At 33.3% G+C, this 18,646-nt stretch overlaps 3 protein-coding genes across 4 annotated transcripts; 1 reads left to right on the top strand and 2 right to left on the bottom strand.

The window, feature by feature from the left end:
* The first annotated feature begins 313 nt into the window (after positions 1 to 313).
* Positions 314 to 4,244, top strand: LOC145134712 (uncharacterized). 2 transcript variants are annotated; one of them, XM_079069552.1, is made up of 7 exons: positions 315 to 678; positions 902 to 1,033; positions 1,250 to 1,309; positions 2,052 to 2,128; positions 2,282 to 2,338; positions 2,691 to 2,757; positions 3,958 to 4,244. In XM_079069552.1, exons 1-7 carry the CDS (start codon positions 475 to 477, stop codon positions 4,075 to 4,077), a joined length of 717 nt encoding a protein of 238 aa, XP_078925678.1. In that variant the 5' UTR covers positions 315 to 474; the 3' UTR covers positions 4,078 to 4,244. The 2 variants fall into 2 exon arrangements, with proteins under 2 accessions (XP_078925679.1, XP_078925678.1); XM_079069553.1 differs by lacking the exon at positions 2,282 to 2,338 and having other exon boundaries at positions 314 to 678.
* A 1,259-nt stretch (positions 4,245 to 5,503) lies between these two features.
* Positions 5,504 to 11,645, bottom strand: LOC145129651 (uncharacterized). The gene is made up of 10 exons (XM_079064424.1): positions 10,277 to 11,645; positions 10,095 to 10,174; positions 9,526 to 9,707; positions 8,519 to 9,326; positions 8,225 to 8,349; positions 8,073 to 8,132; positions 7,905 to 7,955; positions 7,739 to 7,809; positions 7,454 to 7,608; positions 5,504 to 7,346 (listed from the first exon to the last, which is right to left on the bottom strand). The coding sequence occupies exons 1-10, from the start codon at positions 11,533 to 11,535 to the stop codon at positions 5,671 to 5,673; spliced, it is 4,467 nt and encodes a 1,488-aa protein (XP_078920550.1). The 5' UTR covers positions 11,536 to 11,645; the 3' UTR covers positions 5,504 to 5,670.
* A 2,723-nt stretch (positions 11,646 to 14,368) lies between these two features.
* Positions 14,369 to 18,391, bottom strand: LOC145129652 (B-box zinc finger protein 19-like). Its single transcript, XM_079064426.1, has 6 exons — positions 17,992 to 18,391; positions 16,663 to 16,759; positions 15,814 to 15,929; positions 15,427 to 15,681; positions 15,177 to 15,268; positions 14,369 to 14,688 (listed from the first exon to the last, which is right to left on the bottom strand). The coding sequence occupies exons 1-5, from the start codon at positions 18,082 to 18,084 to the stop codon at positions 15,182 to 15,184; spliced, it is 648 nt and encodes a 215-aa protein (XP_078920552.1). The 5' UTR covers positions 18,085 to 18,391; the 3' UTR covers positions 14,369 to 14,688; positions 15,177 to 15,181.
* Between the last annotated feature and the right edge of the window lie 255 nt (positions 18,392 to 18,646).

Here is an 18,646-nt window from a genome sequence, read left to right as displayed (position 1 = left end):
AGACAAAAGACGATATCAATTTTTTCATGATAAACTAAAAACGAAAAAGATAAATGATAGTATGTCACAAAACAACAAATAATTTCTTTAAAAATCGGATGTTTAAGTTAATACAAAAGTTATCTGAAAATACTAAGGATTTTAAAGAAAATATAAATATTTTTCTAAATAAATACTTTGATAAATAAATGATTAAAATTTAGGCATACAATTTCCAATCCACTTTCGTGGATAACAAGTTTCGACAGTATACTCATGAAACTCCATTTCTGCAGTTCCATTTTTAAGAATAAAATAGTTTCGAATACTTCTTTTTTTTTTTTTTTTTTTTTTTTTTTTTTTAATTCTCAAACAACTTTTGAGCGCTTTACAAGTTCATATTCGATCGATCCAAGAGAAGATTATACATCCATTAGTTTGTGTAACCTAAAACTCACTCCGCCTGAGCATAAAAGATCGATCAAACGATAGACAATGGCTGCTGTTTCGAAGCGTTTGGTTCAATTAGGTATCAATTCAGGATTCCAAGCACAATCAGTGAAGAACAACGTATACGGTTTTGCTACACCTTTTTTGGTGCCAAAACAGAGTCGATGTGATTACACTAACCGGAGACATTTCTCCCAGCTCGTAAACCCTAACGGCAGGCGTGTCTTTCTCGTTGATACATTAGCTCTGGTATGTTGCCAACCATGATTAAGTTCAATTTTCAATTCTATATGATTAGTTTTCGTTATTGGTTGTAATACTAAGATCAAATATAGATTCGAACACAAAAGATGTTTAGGATTTCTCTTTGAATGTGCGGTGTTGGTAGATAAACCACTGTGAATAGTGTGGAACACTTATCCACAATCAGATTCATGTATAAATTGATTTTGGGCGTGTATTGTATTTTTAGGTTAGGAGGTTAGAAGCTCAAGGAGTACCTTCAAAACAAGCTGAAGCGATAACATCTGCTATCACTGAGGTTCTTAACGACAGTTTGGAAAATGTTGCTGATACGTTTGTATCAAAAGCTGATATGCAGAAAGTAAGAAATTTCATCTTTTGCAACATCTTATCTTCTTCCATATTTAGATTAGAATTCCTGTTTTTGAGCAACAATACATCTTACTATACTGTGAGAACTACAGGTTAATATTTTCAAGGGATAAATGCAATAAACAATAAAAGTGAAATTCAGTTGCTATTTCTTGCATTTAGCCTATTCTCAAAAGTATTTATTTTGGATTTTTTTTTTATGTAGACAGTGATGCTTCAAGAAGCACATCTTGGGAAGTTTAAATCTGAAGTACAAAGTTCACAGGTACTTTCTTAAAAGTCACCAAGTTCACAGGTATTAATAGTAATAGCCTTTTGTTTGTGTCCTGTTCTTTTTCCCATTAAGTATGGTCTGGATAATAATATTTTTATTAATTATTAAGTCTTTCTTTAAGCATTAAGTCAAAAAAGGAACGCCCATGTCTCCATTAAGTAAATAAAAAAGAAAAAATTTCTTATAGTAGTTGAATATAAAGGTTGATCTACATTTTGATGTTATTTTGTCATATATTTGGAAAAGTGACATAGTAGTTGATTAAGGAACCATTTATGAATAAGTCAATATTCAAGTTTAGGTAATTAGTCCTTCTTTCTGTATAAACTTATAACATAAAAAGTTTAAATATCAGATTTTGTTTTCATAAGTTTCATTGTTCATTGGAGATGATACAATTTCTTTTTTTAGGACAAAATATAGAAAAGTTAACTATTTTCTGCAGTGATTAATCCAGGATACTTTTTATTACCATTTTTTCTAGGAAATATACAAAAAAGAACAACATACTTTCATTATTTTATCTATTTAGCAACTGCACTACTGTTTTATACAGATATAGTCAGTGAATTCTAACAATCAATAACAAAATAATAGTTCGGTGGCTAAATCAATAAAATGATGTTTTTAAGTTAGTTAATATTTTTAGTTTAGTTAATATTTTTAGTTTCCAAAAATATTGGGAGCTTGAAATGTATTAACATTACTTTTAATTTTTATCGAATTGTTGCAGGAGCATCACTTTTCTATGTTGCAACGTGAGACTGAAAAGCTAAGAACTGACATAGACAAAATGCGAAGCGAACTGAGGTTATTTTCGTAATTTTTCATTTTAATTGGTTTATATATTACCCTTTAAATGAACAGAATAATAATAATAATAATAATAATAATAATAATAATAATAATAATAATAATAATAATAATAATAATAATAATAATAACATTACTATCACTCTACAGGTATGAGATTGACAAGGTCACTGCAGGTCAACGTTTGGATTTAAATCTTGAAAGAGGGTAAAAAAAATTATTATTTTTATCATTTATGCTTATAAAAAGTAAAAAACCTCTCATTATTAAAACATTAGGCCTTTTTCATATGTATGTCTATGATAGGTTATGTTTTTCTAGCATTAAAAATAATATAATATAGTTTTTTTTTTTTTTTTGTATGGATTGAAATAATTGGGGACTTTAAATTGTAAAAATTTTAATCTAAGGGTTGATTCAGTAAATGGAAGGGTATTTTTTGGTATGTATTAAAATTGTATGAGGGTTTTAACTTTTAATAGGCCCACAATTAATATATTATTAGTTTTTTCTGATTATTGTAATTACATATTTAATATAAATATTTATATTGTTTTAGGCGTATTCGTGATGAGCTGGCCAATCAGAATGCTGAAACCACCAGCCTCACCAACAAGCTTGACCGAGTAAGACCTTGTTTCCATTTTATTTTTATTAAGTAACAAAGGGTCAAAATGGTCATTTGCTGTTAACATTTGTTCCAGACTAAGGGTAAAATGGTCATTTGTAGGTAGCATTAGGGCTGTAAACGAACCGAACGAACACGAACGGGGCTTGTTCATGTTCGTTCGTTTAAGTTAGCCGAACAAATAAACGAACACGAACGGATAAACGAACGAGTTTCCTTGTTCATGTTCGTTCGTTTAACAAATTACATTGTTCATGTTCGTTCGTTTATGTTCGTGAACATGCTAAACGAACATAAACAAACGAATATAAATGAACAAAGATAAAAAAAAAACATAATTGAAGATATATGAACATAAATGAACATATAATACACTAATATAATCAAACACAATTAAGCATATGTGAACATAAAATGAATTTATATGAACGAATGTAAACGAAAAACATAAACGAACATTCACGAACATAATTGAACGAACAAGACCATTGTTCATGTTCGTTCGTTTAACTAAACGAACGATAATTTGTGTTCATGTTCGTTCGTTTATTAAATAAACGAACATAAACAAACTTCCTGCCGAACGGTTCACGAACAGTTCGTTGAACGTTCAGTTCGTTTACAGCCCTAGGTAGCATTAGTTACAGACTAAGGATAAAATGGTCATTTGTAGTTAACATTAGTTCCAGACTAAGGGTAAAATGGTCATTTGTAGTAAGACTAAGGGTAAAATGGTCATTTGTAGTTAACATTAGTTCCAGACCAAGGGTAAAATGGTCATTTGTAGGAAAACATTAGTTCCACATGAACGGCAAAATGGTCATTTGTAATTAAATTAGCTCCAGACCAAGGGTAAAATGGTCATTTGTAGTTAAACATTAGTTCCACATGAAGGGCAAAATGGTCATTTGTAGTTAAATTAGTTCCAGACCAAGGGTAAAATGGTCATTTGTAGTTAAACATTAGTTCCACACGAAGGGCAAAATGGTCATTTACTCGTCATTCATTGCAAAAAAGGTCTTTATTTTATACAGCACTTTATCATGACAAAAGAAAGAAACACACATTTTCAATGGATAAAATGTTGTGTGAACAAAATGACGATTTTTTTTCCGGAAAATGACGATTCTACCCTTGTTGTTGAGAAGTGAGAGTGTTTTGAAGTATGGTTTATGTAATTTTGTAAATTTGTATGTAGGAAATTCATGGATTAAGAGCGGAATTAGAAGCAGCAAAGTATGATGTTATAAAGTATTGCATAGGAACCCTAATTTCCATATCGGCTGTTGGTCTTGCAGTCATCCGTATACTCATGTAAACCAAAATTGCAACTTTTAACTCTATTTATTCTTTCGATTCATTCATTTCCATTTTTGGATTGAAAAATCTAAATCTAAAACTTACAAATTAGTTTGTAGATTAGGTTACTTGATTTGTGAAACATATATGGTATATGGAATCAAAAAGTTTATTATTTTGTATTGATGTTTTTTTGTACAAATATAGTTTTAATATTTTTAGTAAGTTTTATATTAGTGTTTGGATATTGTGTTTGGTTGTGTTAAGTTACATGTACTCTTGTTAGCTTCACAAAAAAACATATTCAAATATTGATATATGTACCACATTTTATTATATTTGATGATATGATTTTGATTATTCAAATATCAAATAATTGTTAGATATATGGATTCAAATATCAATAAAAGTACTTGGATAATTTTGTGGATTGTGTAGAAACACTTTTCGAAATCTGTAATTCAACCTTATGTTTGGGCTTATATGTATTTAGATATGAAAAAATCCAAGAAACTATTAATTAAAAACTAGTAGACTTAAAAGGTTTAAGTGTGAATAAGTCTTAATTTGAATTGTTAGCAATTATCTCACATATTAAGGTACCGTTTGGTATTGGAATAGAAATTGGGACAGAAATGGATAGCATTGACTAAATTAAACATGTCGTTGACTGTAAGTCAATGAATCCTGATAAATCTAAAAATCTCAGAGATTGAAATTGACAAAAAAAAAAAAAAACTATCTAAATAACTTGTTAGTGTCTCACATGTCTTTTCACAACTGGAAATGAAATATAGGTCTTAGTCTTAATTAAATATTTTAATTGAGTAATTATTTATTAATGATTATTTAAACTAACTAAACGAACTTTGTTTTGATAGATGTCTCCAAACTCAAACTCGTCTACAAATCCTCTCAAGTGATAAACTGACATTTAACAAAATTAAACCAACATTTAATTAACCATTCGTGAAGTGCTGAACGATCAGCCTTTATTTGGATGTTTATGTTAATTAATGTTTGTTTATATTTATATATGTTTATGTTCATTGATTTGGATAATTATGTTAATTTATTTATTTAACGAACAAAAGCAAAAAAACAAATCATTTGTTTATTTGTTCATTTGGTTTGTTTACTGGTATGTGGTAGCAAAATAAGAGGTAGAAGCTTATTTGAGAGTTTTTTCTGTCAAATAACCGTTCATGAGAGGAAAACAATTCTTTTCTGGACCTTTTCATCAATTTCTTTGTATTTTACTCTTTTTATCTTACCGATTATAAATATATAAGTTCTATGGGGACCTATACATAAACTCTGAAAAATAACAAAGGGTTATCTGGAAGAGGTTTATTTCATTTTAAAGTGCCAGATGGAATTCGTCATTGTTTCCGTTATGTAATGGAACTGATGAATTCTGATTTGAATCCTCCATAATATCTAGCTGTCTCAGAAGTAAACTGCAATAAATGTTGCCAACAAATAACACATTTGCTAAAACCCTTAAAAGTGTCAACAAGAATCCAGAAAAAAACTTAAAAAATCTAACCCAAAACTTGCTGTACAAAAAGTCAAAACAAAATTCCAATCGGGCAGTCCGGGCAGTGTTGTGTTACTGGTCAGAAGGAGCAGGGGCAGGAGCAGGAGCAGGAGCAGAATCACCCGATGATCCTCCATGGAACGACGACGACGACCTCCCGTCTTTATGAAACGATTCTTGCTTATTATTATTATTATTATTATTATTATTATTATTATTATTATTGTAATTCCTTCGATTATTACCACCATGGAAACCCGAACCCCGATTCCGCCTTTGTCCCGAGAAAACACCCCGTTCGTTTCCACCCCAATTCCCCTGATTCCGAGGTCCCCACTTTTGATTGCTATTTCCAGGCGGCATTGGAGTCGGAATCGGAGTGGGTACCGGTGCCGGTGCCGGTGTAGGTGTAGGAGTTGGCGTTGGTATTGCACCTTGAACCCAACCCATGTTAGTCCCTGGTGCACCACCTTGATTCCACCCGGTGTTGACATTAACATTACCCTGGTTCCAACCACCACCCGGTCCAACCCAACCAGGGTTTCCATTTGGAGGGGCAACCCAGGTTTGATTCGGGGCAGCAACCCCTGGAACCGGAGGCTGAGGAACCCAACCCGGGACCTGGACCCAATTTGGGTCCATGGTCCCGGTTACTTGCGGGCCTTGAACCATGGGCCCCCAAGCCATTCCAGGGTTCGGCCCAGCCCACACCATGTTTGGATTCATCCCCATTGTCCCCCAATTTACATTCGGTTGCTGCATATTCTGATTGACCGGAAACGGAAACTGTTGCGGTGGAGCCGCCGCCATAGGTTGTGGCAAAAAGTTTCCGGCAGGGTCCTGAACCATGGTTGGACCACCGGCCCATTGGTTATACACCATCGGTTGCATCCCCATCCCCGCCATGGGAATCACTTGCGCACCACCACCATTCCAGCCCTGAGGATTTTGATTTTGAGTTTGACCACTCACCGCCTGAACCATTTGTGGCTGCAACGCCACACTGCCGCCAGGTGCCGCCATTGCTCCACCCTGTACAATGTTCTCCGGTGCAACCGCAACCGGAATCACCGATGTTCCCGCTGCATTTGTGTCTTTAATCTCACATGGAACCAAAGGCGGGCTCACAGAAGTAGAACCGGTATTTGGTTTTGGAGTTGGTGTTGGTGTTGGTGATTGACCCGCAGAGCTTTTAACCGGTGTATTAGCAAAATCGGGTCTATTTTCGGGTGTTGGGTTTGGGTTATTTTGAAAGTTACCTTCTAATGCATCACTCAAAAGTATTCCATCGTCTTCTTTCTGGTTTTTTTTCCATATTTTTAAACGGGCCGGAAAATACCTGTTATTTCTCCAGTTCCGCAACTTCACCAACGAAAACGGGCCTTGGATTTTACCCGACGGGTCTTTGTAATGCCACATTTTGTCCGATTCGTTTACTTTCGGGCTCGACACGGAAGTTTTTATATTGGCAACCAAGTTTGGCTTCTCGGATTTGATTGGTTGTTGGACAAATGGGGCCCGTTGTTCATGAACGCGAGGAGAATTGTCGATATTCTCGAAACTTGACATGGTGGTGTTTGAGTGGTTTCGGGTAAATTCGTAATTTTTCCTGGAATTCCGTGGGGTCCCACTCCAAGATTCTTTGGAATTGGAATTGGAGCTGTAACTGTAATTGTAATCTCCTCTTGGAGAAAATTGATCCCTTCCTCTTTTGTTGAACCCGAAACTATCTGATCTTTTGTATAATTCTGTGAGGACACAGAAACAAGAAGGATTGTTAGAAAAAGGTGCTTAATGCAAAAAACAGTAAGGTATTTTTATTTATCTGTGTAATATCTTAATTCTTTGAAAATACCTTGTCTCTTATTATCATCAGAATTGGTGTCTTCTTCAGATTCATTTTCAGGATCCATAGTAGGATCATCATGTACTAAAGGAAACTCTTCTAGCCTTCGGGCACGTTCTTCGGGTCCCTTTAAAAGGTTTAATTTCTCTACACATTCTTTTAGCGTAAATAAAAGTCAAGGAATAATTCTTATTAAGGCATGTGTCGAATATTCATTACATATGATATTTTTTTTGCATTCAAATAGTAGACTTGCATGGAATAAAAAAAAAAAAAAGAAAAAAAAAAGGATATTCTTTGAATCGCCCTAAATCACTTGCTCGATCACGGAGATGATTAAGTCGCACAACCTCTGTTTCAAGCCACTGCACAATTAATTTAATACATGAATTTTAATATGAATTTCTTCTATTTTATATCATACAAACAGTTTTTTTTTATCATAAGATAAACAACTTACATCATTAACTCTTGCCACCTGAAGTTCCATGGCTTTATCCAAAATGTCTCCCTACAAAGCAATAAAAAGAATATTAAAATTAGTTTTAACAATCAGGATAATGATAATAATAGACACATTAAAAAATTATAATGGTATAAAATAATATAATATAACATATTAACATACCACAGTGAGTCTATTTATAAGCCCTAACTTTATACTCTGCCTCAGACGCTTGCATTCATCCTACCAAAACCACACAATTGATTAAAATATCTTCAAAATTCATATGAGAAGCCAAAAAAGCAGAAAACAAAAGAGAATTTTGATCAAATTACCTCTGTGAACTCCTGATTTGAAATAGTATCAATGGGTATAATCTCGGTTTTGTTAAGATTCAAGATTTCAAGCATAGCACATGTTGTTCTTTTCCCAAGTGTATATTCTGCTGCTTCACTAGTACCTATACGCAAAATCATTGGAGAATCTTATATCCACAGTCTCCATTAATGTATATGGAATGGATGACATTCTTTCTATACTTGGTTGCATTTTTCAAAATACAAACTACTAATAGAAAGAAATGAAAGTAGTATGCAATTATATAAACAAATCAAATGAAATAAAAATACCTGTGACTTGCACCAATCTATATATATCCTGCTTCTGAGCTCCAGAGACTCTTATTCTAACAAAAGTTCCAACAATTTTGTGATGAAACATTTCCATATCATCAAGCAAATCTTCCACCAACTTCCTCCTTAAATAGATCAAATTTATATTATGAATGTCAATTGTAGCATAATCCTCACGATTGGTTTGTGGTTCTCTTTTATCCCCTTTCTTCCTCCCTTTCCTTTTCTTATCTTTCTGATCCTTTCCTAGGGTTTCATTAGTTTCATCATCATCAACAACGCTCCCTTGAAAATCATCTACCTGAGAATCTTCTTTTGTCAAAAAGTGAGATTCTAGAAGCTTCAACATTTCAATATGTGCCACACGTGGTTTCCCAAAAAGGGTTTCGAGTCTTGTGTCACAAATGATTTGACTTTTTTTATTTGGGTCACGAAGTTTGTTTCTTTTTATGTATTCTAGTAAAAGATCTTGAACTTCATATTGGGATATAACAGAACTATCACCGTTTTTCATGTGGGTTATGAATTCAAGAAGTTCTTTTGATACCCATTCAGGGGCAGAATCGTCAGAAACAGCATCGGATTTTTGCTTCTTTGTTTGTCTTCTTGTCTTTCTTGCACTTGGGTTCTCGGGTGGATTGTCTGAATTACCCTCGTCTTTAACATCAGATTGTGTGATTGAAGATTCTTGTTTTTTAGCTTGGATGAGTTCAGATAAAGATAAGTCATGTTTGGCTTTTGTTTCAGTCCAATAATCCTTGAAAAGATACTCCCAGCTACTCTCATCCTCAAAGTTTGCATTTTCCTACAAAATATGAACAGAAATCAGAAAAACCAAGGGGCAGTTTGGTCATTATCCAAGAAAGCATGTATCTTTTTATGTATTTCAAATAGCAAACCAAAAGGGCATCATCATGTGATCTCAATAAAAAAAATCTTGTATCTTTTTATTGATTATAATCAAATACCCAAAAAAGAAGAGAAATAGTTAAAATTGAGAATACCTGATTTTCTGGATTTTCAATTAACATCACAGTTCTCATGCAAGCTTCACATAAGCCTTTCTTCTCTTTCTCTCTAACACATAACATATCCGAGGTTTTAATGCATGATTTGCACACTGAATATGTGCAGGTATAGCACATGTACTCAGCCTTTTTCTCACAGATACTACACAGATGCCAGCCTGGATTCAGAGGTAAAAGAGAATTAAAAAGATGGTTAAATTATTTTAGATACAAACATCAAATCCAAAGCCCTTCTTGAGGCATATCCCTCAAAAAAGTAAAGATCTTTTAACACTGTCTTCTAGAGACATTATCCACAAATCTATTCGACTTCTTTAATATCCAACATTCGCCATTTACCTTAGTTATGGAATCCCCTTTTTAATAATAATTGAACAAATAAATAGCTATTACTGAAAAGGTTATAGCCTAATCTCAAAAGTATGAACAGGGTAATAAAGCAATAGCATACAACCAGATGCAACTTCTTTCTTCCTGTACTTAAATTACTGAACTTTTCTTCTTACTTGAGGTCTAAATGCATAATGAATAGAGAACCCACTCACCACAATTCCAACTACCCTTAGATTGGAAGAAGGCCTCATCCCGATTAACACAAGAAGGATGATAAGCTTTAGGGCAATTCCTACAGAAGAAAAAAAAAACCAACATAACATTAACACTTAATAACTCAATACAATTAATGCAAAACCTGTAAACCCAAATGAATCATCATTGCCACACTCACCGCCTGTCACAGAGCACAAGATTTCCACCATCAAAGCAAATGAAGCAAACATCCTCCTCCATTGTTTTCCTTGATGTAGTTTTTGAGAACTTTCCTCTTCTTTTCCGTTTGCTTCCACTATCTTTCTTAGATGACTCTGGCAATTCAGGCTCTGTCTCAATATCTGCTTCTTGGACTTTCTCTTCATCCTCTAAGTTTGTTTCTTCTTCAGTCTCCATTTCTGTATCTAAGGATTTCACAGACTCCATTTCAATGTCTAAAGATTTCTCAGTCTCTATGTCGGTATCTAAGGATTTCTCTTCATCTTCCTCCATGGGTTCTTCCTCCTCATTTTCCCCAACACCATCAACTGTCTCCTCATTTGCCACTGATGCTTCCTCCTGCTGATCTTCTCTAACATCTTCATCTGAAACATTATCAATGTTTTCAACCTGCGCATCTCCATCACCATCGTTTCTAACATCAGAACCGACCGTTCCCTGAACATTTGCAACATCTTCCGATCGGACATTGAGACCACCATCGTTTTTAGATTGATCTGTCATTTCATCTCCTCCGTCGTTATGAACAAGAACAGGCGACGAGAGAACACCTCCATCATCACCGACTTTCAACACCTCAGCGTCTTCCTCCTCTTTCACCGTCTCCTTCTCATCTTCAGGTTTGCCTTCCGCTCCTACCATCATCTCGTCACCTTCATTCTCATCCTTCTCGGTCTCCAAAAATTCACCGACATTGGTATCCTCATCGTCATTTCCCACCATTTCCTTTACCACCTCCGGATCACCAATCCGCTCAACCACAGCCTCCCCTCCCTCATCTCCGCCATCTTTAACCGAATACGTCAACTCACTGCCACCACACTCCACCGCTGCCACGTCAATTTCTTTGACGGCACCATCATCCCCGTCCTTGGAGTCTTGTACCACGCTCATCGACTCAATAAAAACCGAATTATCATCACCACCGCTCAATGCCGCAACCGACTCCGAGTTCCGGCAGTGAACAACAGGCTCCTCTACTTTTTCCCCCGCCGCTGCCGAAACGAATGCCTCCGAGCCCTCAGATTTAGGAACAGAAACAGAGGAGTCCTTTTCTTCTTGACTGTTTGATTCGGGTGCCAAATTCGATAGCTGTTTTTCAGATTGTTTATCAATACTAGTAGTATTTTCTAACAAGATTTCACTGATTACGGTTGTTGTTTCTGCTGCTATAGATTCTTGAAGGTGATTTGAGGTGGTTTCTTCTTCAACCTCCATAGCTAAAATCCCGTAAAACCCTAACCCTAAGTTTATTTTTCTTTATACAGATATAATCATGGAATGTTATGTGAGGAGTGGGAGGATCGTGATTTTGGACGCCATCTCAAACCCCTGCATTAGAAATTATATAAAAATCAAATATTTTTTTTTTTATTTCAATCATGATTTATTTCAAAAATCAAAAATTATATCTTTAATACTTTATGTTTATGTTAGGTATGATATTGTATGTGTAATATAGTTGTAGAAATGGCAGATGAATACAAGTATAATATTTTTTATCTTTTTTTTTATAAATTTTTTTTTGATATATAAAGACTGAAGTAAAATAAACAACAAAATAATCAAGCGGATGTTTTCGACTTATATGAAGACGATAATAATATGTTTACAATATGCAATATTAATCAACTCGACTAACGAGAGAGAAAACTGATATATCTTAAAAACAAAGTCTTGATATATAATATAATGTTTTTCTTTCTATTTTATGCTAAGAAAATGGATACATGATTTGCAAAACACTCTATGAAGATCGATGCTAAGACAGGATGGTTGGAAATTGTTAATTTCTATAAACTAATGTTGTTAATAGGACGTTTAGTGATCTTATAACATCTAAGCAAGAAACATCAACAGTTGGACTAAACTTTACTACCGTATCTGAAGGTGGGTAACTTGTTATGTTTGAACCTTCTTGAAATACATATGCACATGTTCTAAACATGGAAAAGTCCATGCATGGTGTATATGAATGCTCGTAGTAAAGTCAATGATAGATCATGGAGGGTAAGTTTATGACGGATTGCAATAAACTACTTAGATTGTACCTTAATTTAGAATGATTAAAGGTAGATGATTATGAAATATGTAACCTATTGCGACATAATATAAGATCATACACATGTATTTACATAGATGCTTTTAAATGGAAACCTTTTGTTATCATTAGTGTTGCTTTTGAAAAAGGTACCAATTATGAAAGATAGTGCTTTGTATGTGTGTTGTACCAAGTGGTGGACAAAGTGTTCATGTTAATTTGATTAAGCTTTCAATCACATATAACAAAGGAAAGAGTTGATAATAGTATTCATACAAGTAACTATGTAAGTTGTTTGATTAAACTTTCATGATAATCAAATGGTGTGGCTATTCTAATTATGGAATCATGATAATCAAATGATATGACTATTTTAACTGTGGTAATCTTTTGTGATAATAAAATAATAGGACTGTTCTAATCGTTGTAAGCTTTCATGATAGTCAACTGATATGGTTACCCTAATTATGGTTAGCTTTCATGATAGTTAGATAGTAGGGCTTCCCAAATATGGAAGCCTTATAAAATAATGGAACTGTTATAATCGTGGTAAGCTTTCATGGTAATCAACCGATATGGCTACCCTAGTTGTGGTTAGCTTTCATGATAGTTGAATAGTAGGGTTTCCCAAATATGGTAAGCCTTATAAAACAATGGGACCGTTATAATCGTGGTAAGCTTTCATGGTAATCAACCGATATGGCTACCCTAATTGTGGTTAGCTTTCATGATACTTGAATAGTAGGGTTTCCCAAATATGGTAAGCCCTATAAAATAATGGGGTCGTTCTAATAGTGGTACGCTTTCATGGTAATCAACCGATATGGCTACCCTAGTTCTGGTTAGCTTTCATGATAGTTAGATAGTAGGGCTTCCCAAATATGGAAGCCTTAAATAATGGAATTGTTATAATCGTGGTAAACTTTCATGATAATCAACCGATATGGCTACCCTAGTTGTGGTTAGCTTTCATGATGGTTGAATAGTAGGGTTTCCCAAATATGGTAAGCCTTATAAAACAATGGGACCGTTATAATCATGGTAAGCTTTCATGGTAATCAACCGATATGGCTACCTTATTTGTGGTTAGCTTTCATGATAGTTGAATAGTAGGGTTTCCTAAATATGGTAAGCCTTATAAAATAATGGGAACGTTCTAATCGTGGTAAGCTTTCATGATAATCAACAGGTATAACAACCCTAATTGTTGTTAGCTTTCATGATAGTTGATTAGTCGGGCTTTCCAAATATGGTAAGCCTTGATGATTGTTGTATTAGGGCTATCGGAGTGAAATATAGTACATTGCATGTGTTTGGGAAAGGACTTGCTCAACATATAACTTGTTTCTAAATGATTACATTGATGCTATCTTGGGATTATATTATGATAATTTTAATGATGTATTATGCATGAAATCTTATGTTAGTTGCTCACCAAGCTTTGTTCATAAGACAATTTTGTACCGATGCAATATAATATCACCCGATTTTTTTAATGTATAGTTTTGTATCTGTAATACATATCATTTTATCAGTACGAAATACACCTTATTTTATAAATGACGTTTCAAAATAGAGAATTTATTGGTTTCAGCTGTTACATTAATGTAGTCAACTTTATGACTTCATTCAAATTTCTTTATTACAGTCATTTACAATTCAATTTATAAAAATTCTTAAATAAATATTCAATTATTATTTGAAATCATTTCTAGACGCAAAGATAAAATGATATTTTTCATATATTTATCAATTTATGCATTCAAGTCTTACTCATACAACATATAATTAAAAAATATAAAAAAAAACGATTTCCTTTTTTAATTAAATGTCGTCGCATAATTTTTTTAAGAAAATGACAACATACTTAGAAAAAATATAATAATAAACGAACGAGAGCAAATTTATAAAAATTAAGACTCAACATGAAAACCTTATTTCACTATTTTTTTTCTATTAAGCCGTTCTTTATGCAGTTAACTGAGAAAAGTAGCATTCATACATAGTCTATCAAATTAAATCTTGTCGATCATTAGACGTTTATAACTTAAAAAAAACAAATAAATACATCAAAATCTAAAATTGCATGAGATTTAATTCGAAGATAACGAAACACATTTATAAACAATTACAAATTCGGATTTTTTTGATCCACCAACAATCTTGGATTTTCCTTCATAGTAAGGAACTCTTATCATCAATATTTAGCATTTGCCACATTTGAAAGAGAGAGGATTACCACCGATATCAAATGGTAAAAGTATGCCTTAACAGTTAATCCCCTCCCCCCCTCATACACTGCTTTGATAATCTCCAAGACCATCTCATCACTACACGCGTAGAAGAAATTACATTAAAAAGTTGAAAGAAATAGCAACGTACTTTCATATCTTTATTTATCATAGCATGAGCATAATAATGAAAATACAAAGTTGTAATTTAAAAGAAAAACGAAAGTAGGATGGAATAATTAATAAAAACATAAAGGAAAATTCTACCGGATTATAGCAATGTCATTATAATACAAAGCAATTTTCATTGTCATAATTGGGTATATTTTTTAAAGTACAAGGTCCTGATAAGAAAAATAAGTGAAAAGTAATGCTATAATTGGTAGATATCTCAAAGTACAACACCTTAATAAGAAAAAAAAAATTGAAAGAACAATGAAGTAATAAAAAGAAATGAGAGTAGGATTCTACAAATACAATAAACAAACAAATGAAAGTACAATTCTATTTCTTGCTTTTAGCCCTTATAGGTAAAATAATTAGTTATAATAAATTGTGGTAAAAAAAAAAAAAAAAAGAGTCTATACCTCAATTATTTCTCGGGTTCTCTTTTAAAAGATCCAATAGGAACCACACTTCCACATTCATTATTACCACCACTAATCTCCATTCCTTGTTCCTTGAAAAAAAAATCAAAATAATCCAAATTATGCAAATCACAAAGTATAGTTTGTTATTATAGATAACAAATAAAGTAGATTGCTATTATAGGTAAAAGAATGTAAGTAGGTTGCTATTAGAATAAAAGAAAATGTGTGTTTAAGAGTTAAGTAGTACCTGATTATTTGAAGTTTGACCATGCATACGTTGAGGCTTTGAGTTAAGGTCAATCATCTTATTTTCCATCCTACCAACATTATCTGTATTATTATTATTTTCCATCATTCCTATGGCAGATAACCTATGATGTTGGTTATGATTATGATTATGGTTATAATTATCTCTTGTTGTAAGCTTGGGTTGATTATTTGGATCCACGGGTTGTGACCCTAACTCATCTTCACGACCATTTCCATTTCTATCACCTGGAAACTACACAACAATCTCATACAGTAAGTAAGTGTGTGGTGATTTTGTCAAATATTAATTGGAAAAGAAAAGAAATAGAGGGTTCGTTTTTAGGTTTGAAGCAAAGGGAAAGGGAAGTGGTACAAAACCAGAAACCTCGACTCGTTGCCTTAGTAGCAGATATCTTCCATGTGTTCGTTTACCACCAACATGAACAACCATGTCACACTGTAAGCACAGAGAACTTCCATCGATTCCACAGTAGAAGAAAGCTACACACACACACACCAAAATCATATCATGTTACTATCTTGATTAACAAAAGAAAACTAATTATTGCTATGTAAGCCTTGTTCGTTACATTTACACAGGCTAGGATATGACATGACATGACATGACATGACAGAACAGGTTGTACTGTTGTACTGTATTTGACATGCACCGGACACGGACTAGGACCAATGTCAGCGGAACAAAAATTACAAATTTTTATTCCTCTAAAAAAGGCGAGACAGAGATTCGCTCTCTTTCTCTCTTTTATGAAAAAGACATAAATACCCTCCTTATCCTCATCATCGAAAATAGCCCTGGAAAGCTCATCCAGTCCGATCCAGTCCAGCTAGGACCCGTGTAACAAAACGCAGCCGTAGGCTGCGTATGTTACATGCGACATAACTTGAACTGAATTGGATTGGACTGGATAAGCTTTCTAGGGCTATTTTCAATGATAAAGATAAGGAGGGCATTTATGTCTTTTTCATAAAAGAGAGAAAGAGAGCGAATCTCTGTCTCGTATTTTTGAGATGAATAAAAATTTGTAATTTTTGTCCCACTGACATCGGTCCTAGTCCATGTCCGGTGCATGTCAAACACAGTACAACCTATTCTGTCATGTCATGTCCTGTCCTAGCCTGTGTAAATGTAACAAACTGAGACTTAATATATATATATATATATATATATATATATATATATATATAATAAATAAGGAGAAATGAGAATTACCAGGTGCGTTTTCACATATGTCACAACGTGGTACGTCACTAGGATCAGCAAGTCCTACTCGTACATGCCGACTTGCAAGCTTATTACACATATGCACCTGCCCAACATTTTTGCAGATAAATTAATACACAACTACAAGCATCTTTTAGGACTTCATTTCAGAGGGAAATCTTTCTCTGTGTCAACATACAGAATCTGAAAAATGTATCTAATGTTATGACAATGCTCAGTGCTATAATTGGGTGGATTTTTTTTCTTTTCATAGAAACTCAAACTTTCCCTTCTAATTAAGAATGATTATATATGTTACACCAAAAAGTCATTAAAGCCAGAAATGCACAAAATAAAATGAGAAAAATAAACACTAGCCAAAAAAATTCATGGTCCTAATTCATACATCTGGATGCCAAAAAATGTGCTTAAATAGGTGGGCCCATAAAATAAAGGGACAGAAATATAAAGATGTGGCTGTTGCATTCCCATAAAGAAAAACATTCAAAAACACAACCCAAACACATGCAACTCAAGATATATTAAACAAACCAACCAACCAAAGAAATGAATTAACCTAATTTAAAACGAGATCCAAAAACCAAAAGCACCATAAGAATGCTTAGGTGTATAAATGATGATTAAAATATATTTTAGTAGATTAGGGAAAATCTGTAAAGAGTTATTACTCAATCAGAAATGCCTCATTTTCATGGCTTCCTTTTTTTTAAGTCGTTTTATTCTATATTAATTAAAAAAACAAAGAAATATTCATACAGAGCTTACCGGATTAACTCATGTCCCTATTAAGTCCATTAAGTAATAAAGAAACAACACCTAAATTGGATAACATCTACAAATGAATTACTAAACACTTGTAGCTATTGAGTAAAACTTCTTAGTATGTACTTGAAATTGATTCTTTCAAGACTTATATCAAGATTTGGAGATAAATAAAATTGATTTTTGTTCAACAGAATTGAGGTATTTCTCTATCTAATGAACTTCATCCAACAATTCCAAAATATATCATTACAAATTTTTAATCGAAAATTACCAAGATCCTTCTACTGTTAAGTGTTCTCACAAAAGAAAACCACGTTACATGAGGTGACGAGTTGCGTTAAAACACAATAGTTATGTACAGAATACAAAACCCTATTACCAAATTCAGGATCAAACATTAGATCCATCAGAAATTACACCAAAAGAATTTCTATAATAATCTCTCATTCACTTCACATAAACACGAAGGACAATCCAATCAAACCGATAATTTTCAAAAATAAAGTCAATTTCAACGTAAATACGATTTGAGAAAAAAGAAGAAACTGAAACCTTTTCGTCGCAAGCACGACAAAGAGCAGCTTCATCAGCAGCACAAAAGAGGATCGCAGCAGCACTTTCGCAAACATCACACAATGTTCGCATAATGATAGACCTTTTACGAAGTAATTCTTCTGCTTTCGGGTACTAACTCATTTCCCTTTTCAGATAATCCATGATTCTTTCGATTTACCAGTGAATGTTTGATCAGAATACAAAGTTTTAAATCAAATTTGATGTGTTTTAAGAGACGCAGAACACAAACAGAGAGACCATGAACGAGAGAAGGGAAGAAGAACAGGCAAAGATGAAAACTTGACAACCAGACTCTGTGCGAGAGAGAGAGAGAGAGAGAGAGAGAGGGGAAATAGGAAGAAGCTTTAAAGTCGAGTTTTTTTCTTTCTTCCTTTTTTTCTTTCATAATCCTTTTTAATTGTTTATCTTAATTTAAGATTTTATTCAAAATATATATATTTATCGTCAAAATTATCCGCTCAAAAATAAAACGCAACAAACATTTCACGAGTATAGTCCTATGTTGCTTTTCTACATACATCTTAAATTAAAATTTAAAATAAAATGTTTTCAGAAAATCTAAAACATTAAATTAAATATGTCAACTTTTAAATCTAAACCTAAAGTCAAAAAAAAAATCAAAACTTTAAAA

The sequence above is a fragment of the Lactuca virosa genome, chromosome 8 (genome assembly GCF_052849685.1).
Source record: "Lactuca virosa cultivar CGN04683 chromosome 8, Lactuca_virosa_CGN04683_v6, whole genome shotgun sequence".
Taxonomy (NCBI): Eukaryota; Viridiplantae; Streptophyta; class Magnoliopsida; order Asterales; family Asteraceae; genus Lactuca; species Lactuca virosa.
The sequence above is the reverse complement of the archived record's forward strand: the minus strand, read 5'-3'. Positions and strand labels throughout refer to the sequence as shown.

Excerpts from the sequence above, each read along its gene's own strand:
- LOC145129651 (XM_079064424.1), bottom strand. The coding sequence starts at position 11,535 with ATGGAGGTTGAAGAAGAAACCACCTCAAATCACCTTCAAGAATCTATA. Across the intron at positions 9,708-10,094 it reads TAAGGGTAGTTGGAATTGTG|GCTGGCATCTGTGTAGTATC; the intron begins GTGAGTGGGTTC and ends CTCTGAATCCAG. Across the intron at positions 8,350-8,518 it reads TAGATTGGTGCAAGTCACAG|GTACTAGTGAAGCAGCAGAA; the intron begins GTATTTTTATTT and ends TTTTGCGTATAG.
- LOC145134712 (XM_079069552.1), top strand. The coding sequence starts at position 475 with ATGGCTGCTGTTTCGAAGCGTTTGGTTCAATTAGGTATCAATTCAGGA. Across the intron at positions 679-901 it reads TCGTTGATACATTAGCTCTG|GTTAGGAGGTTAGAAGCTCA; the intron begins GTATGTTGCCAA and ends TTGTATTTTTAG. Across the intron at positions 2,129-2,281 it reads AAAATGCGAAGCGAACTGAG|GTATGAGATTGACAAGGTCA; the intron begins GTTATTTTCGTA and ends ATCACTCTACAG.
- LOC145129652 (XM_079064426.1), bottom strand. The coding sequence starts at position 18,084 with ATGCGAACATTGTGTGATGTTTGCGAAAGTGCTGCTGCGATCCTCTTT. Across the intron at positions 16,760-17,991 it reads GTCGTGCTTGCGACGAAAAG|GTGCATATGTGTAATAAGCT; the intron begins GTTTCAGTTTCT and ends AATGTTGGGCAG. Across the intron at positions 15,269-15,426 it reads GTCAAACTTCAAATAATCAG|GAACAAGGAATGGAGATTAG; the intron begins GTACTACTTAAC and ends TTTTTTTTCAAG.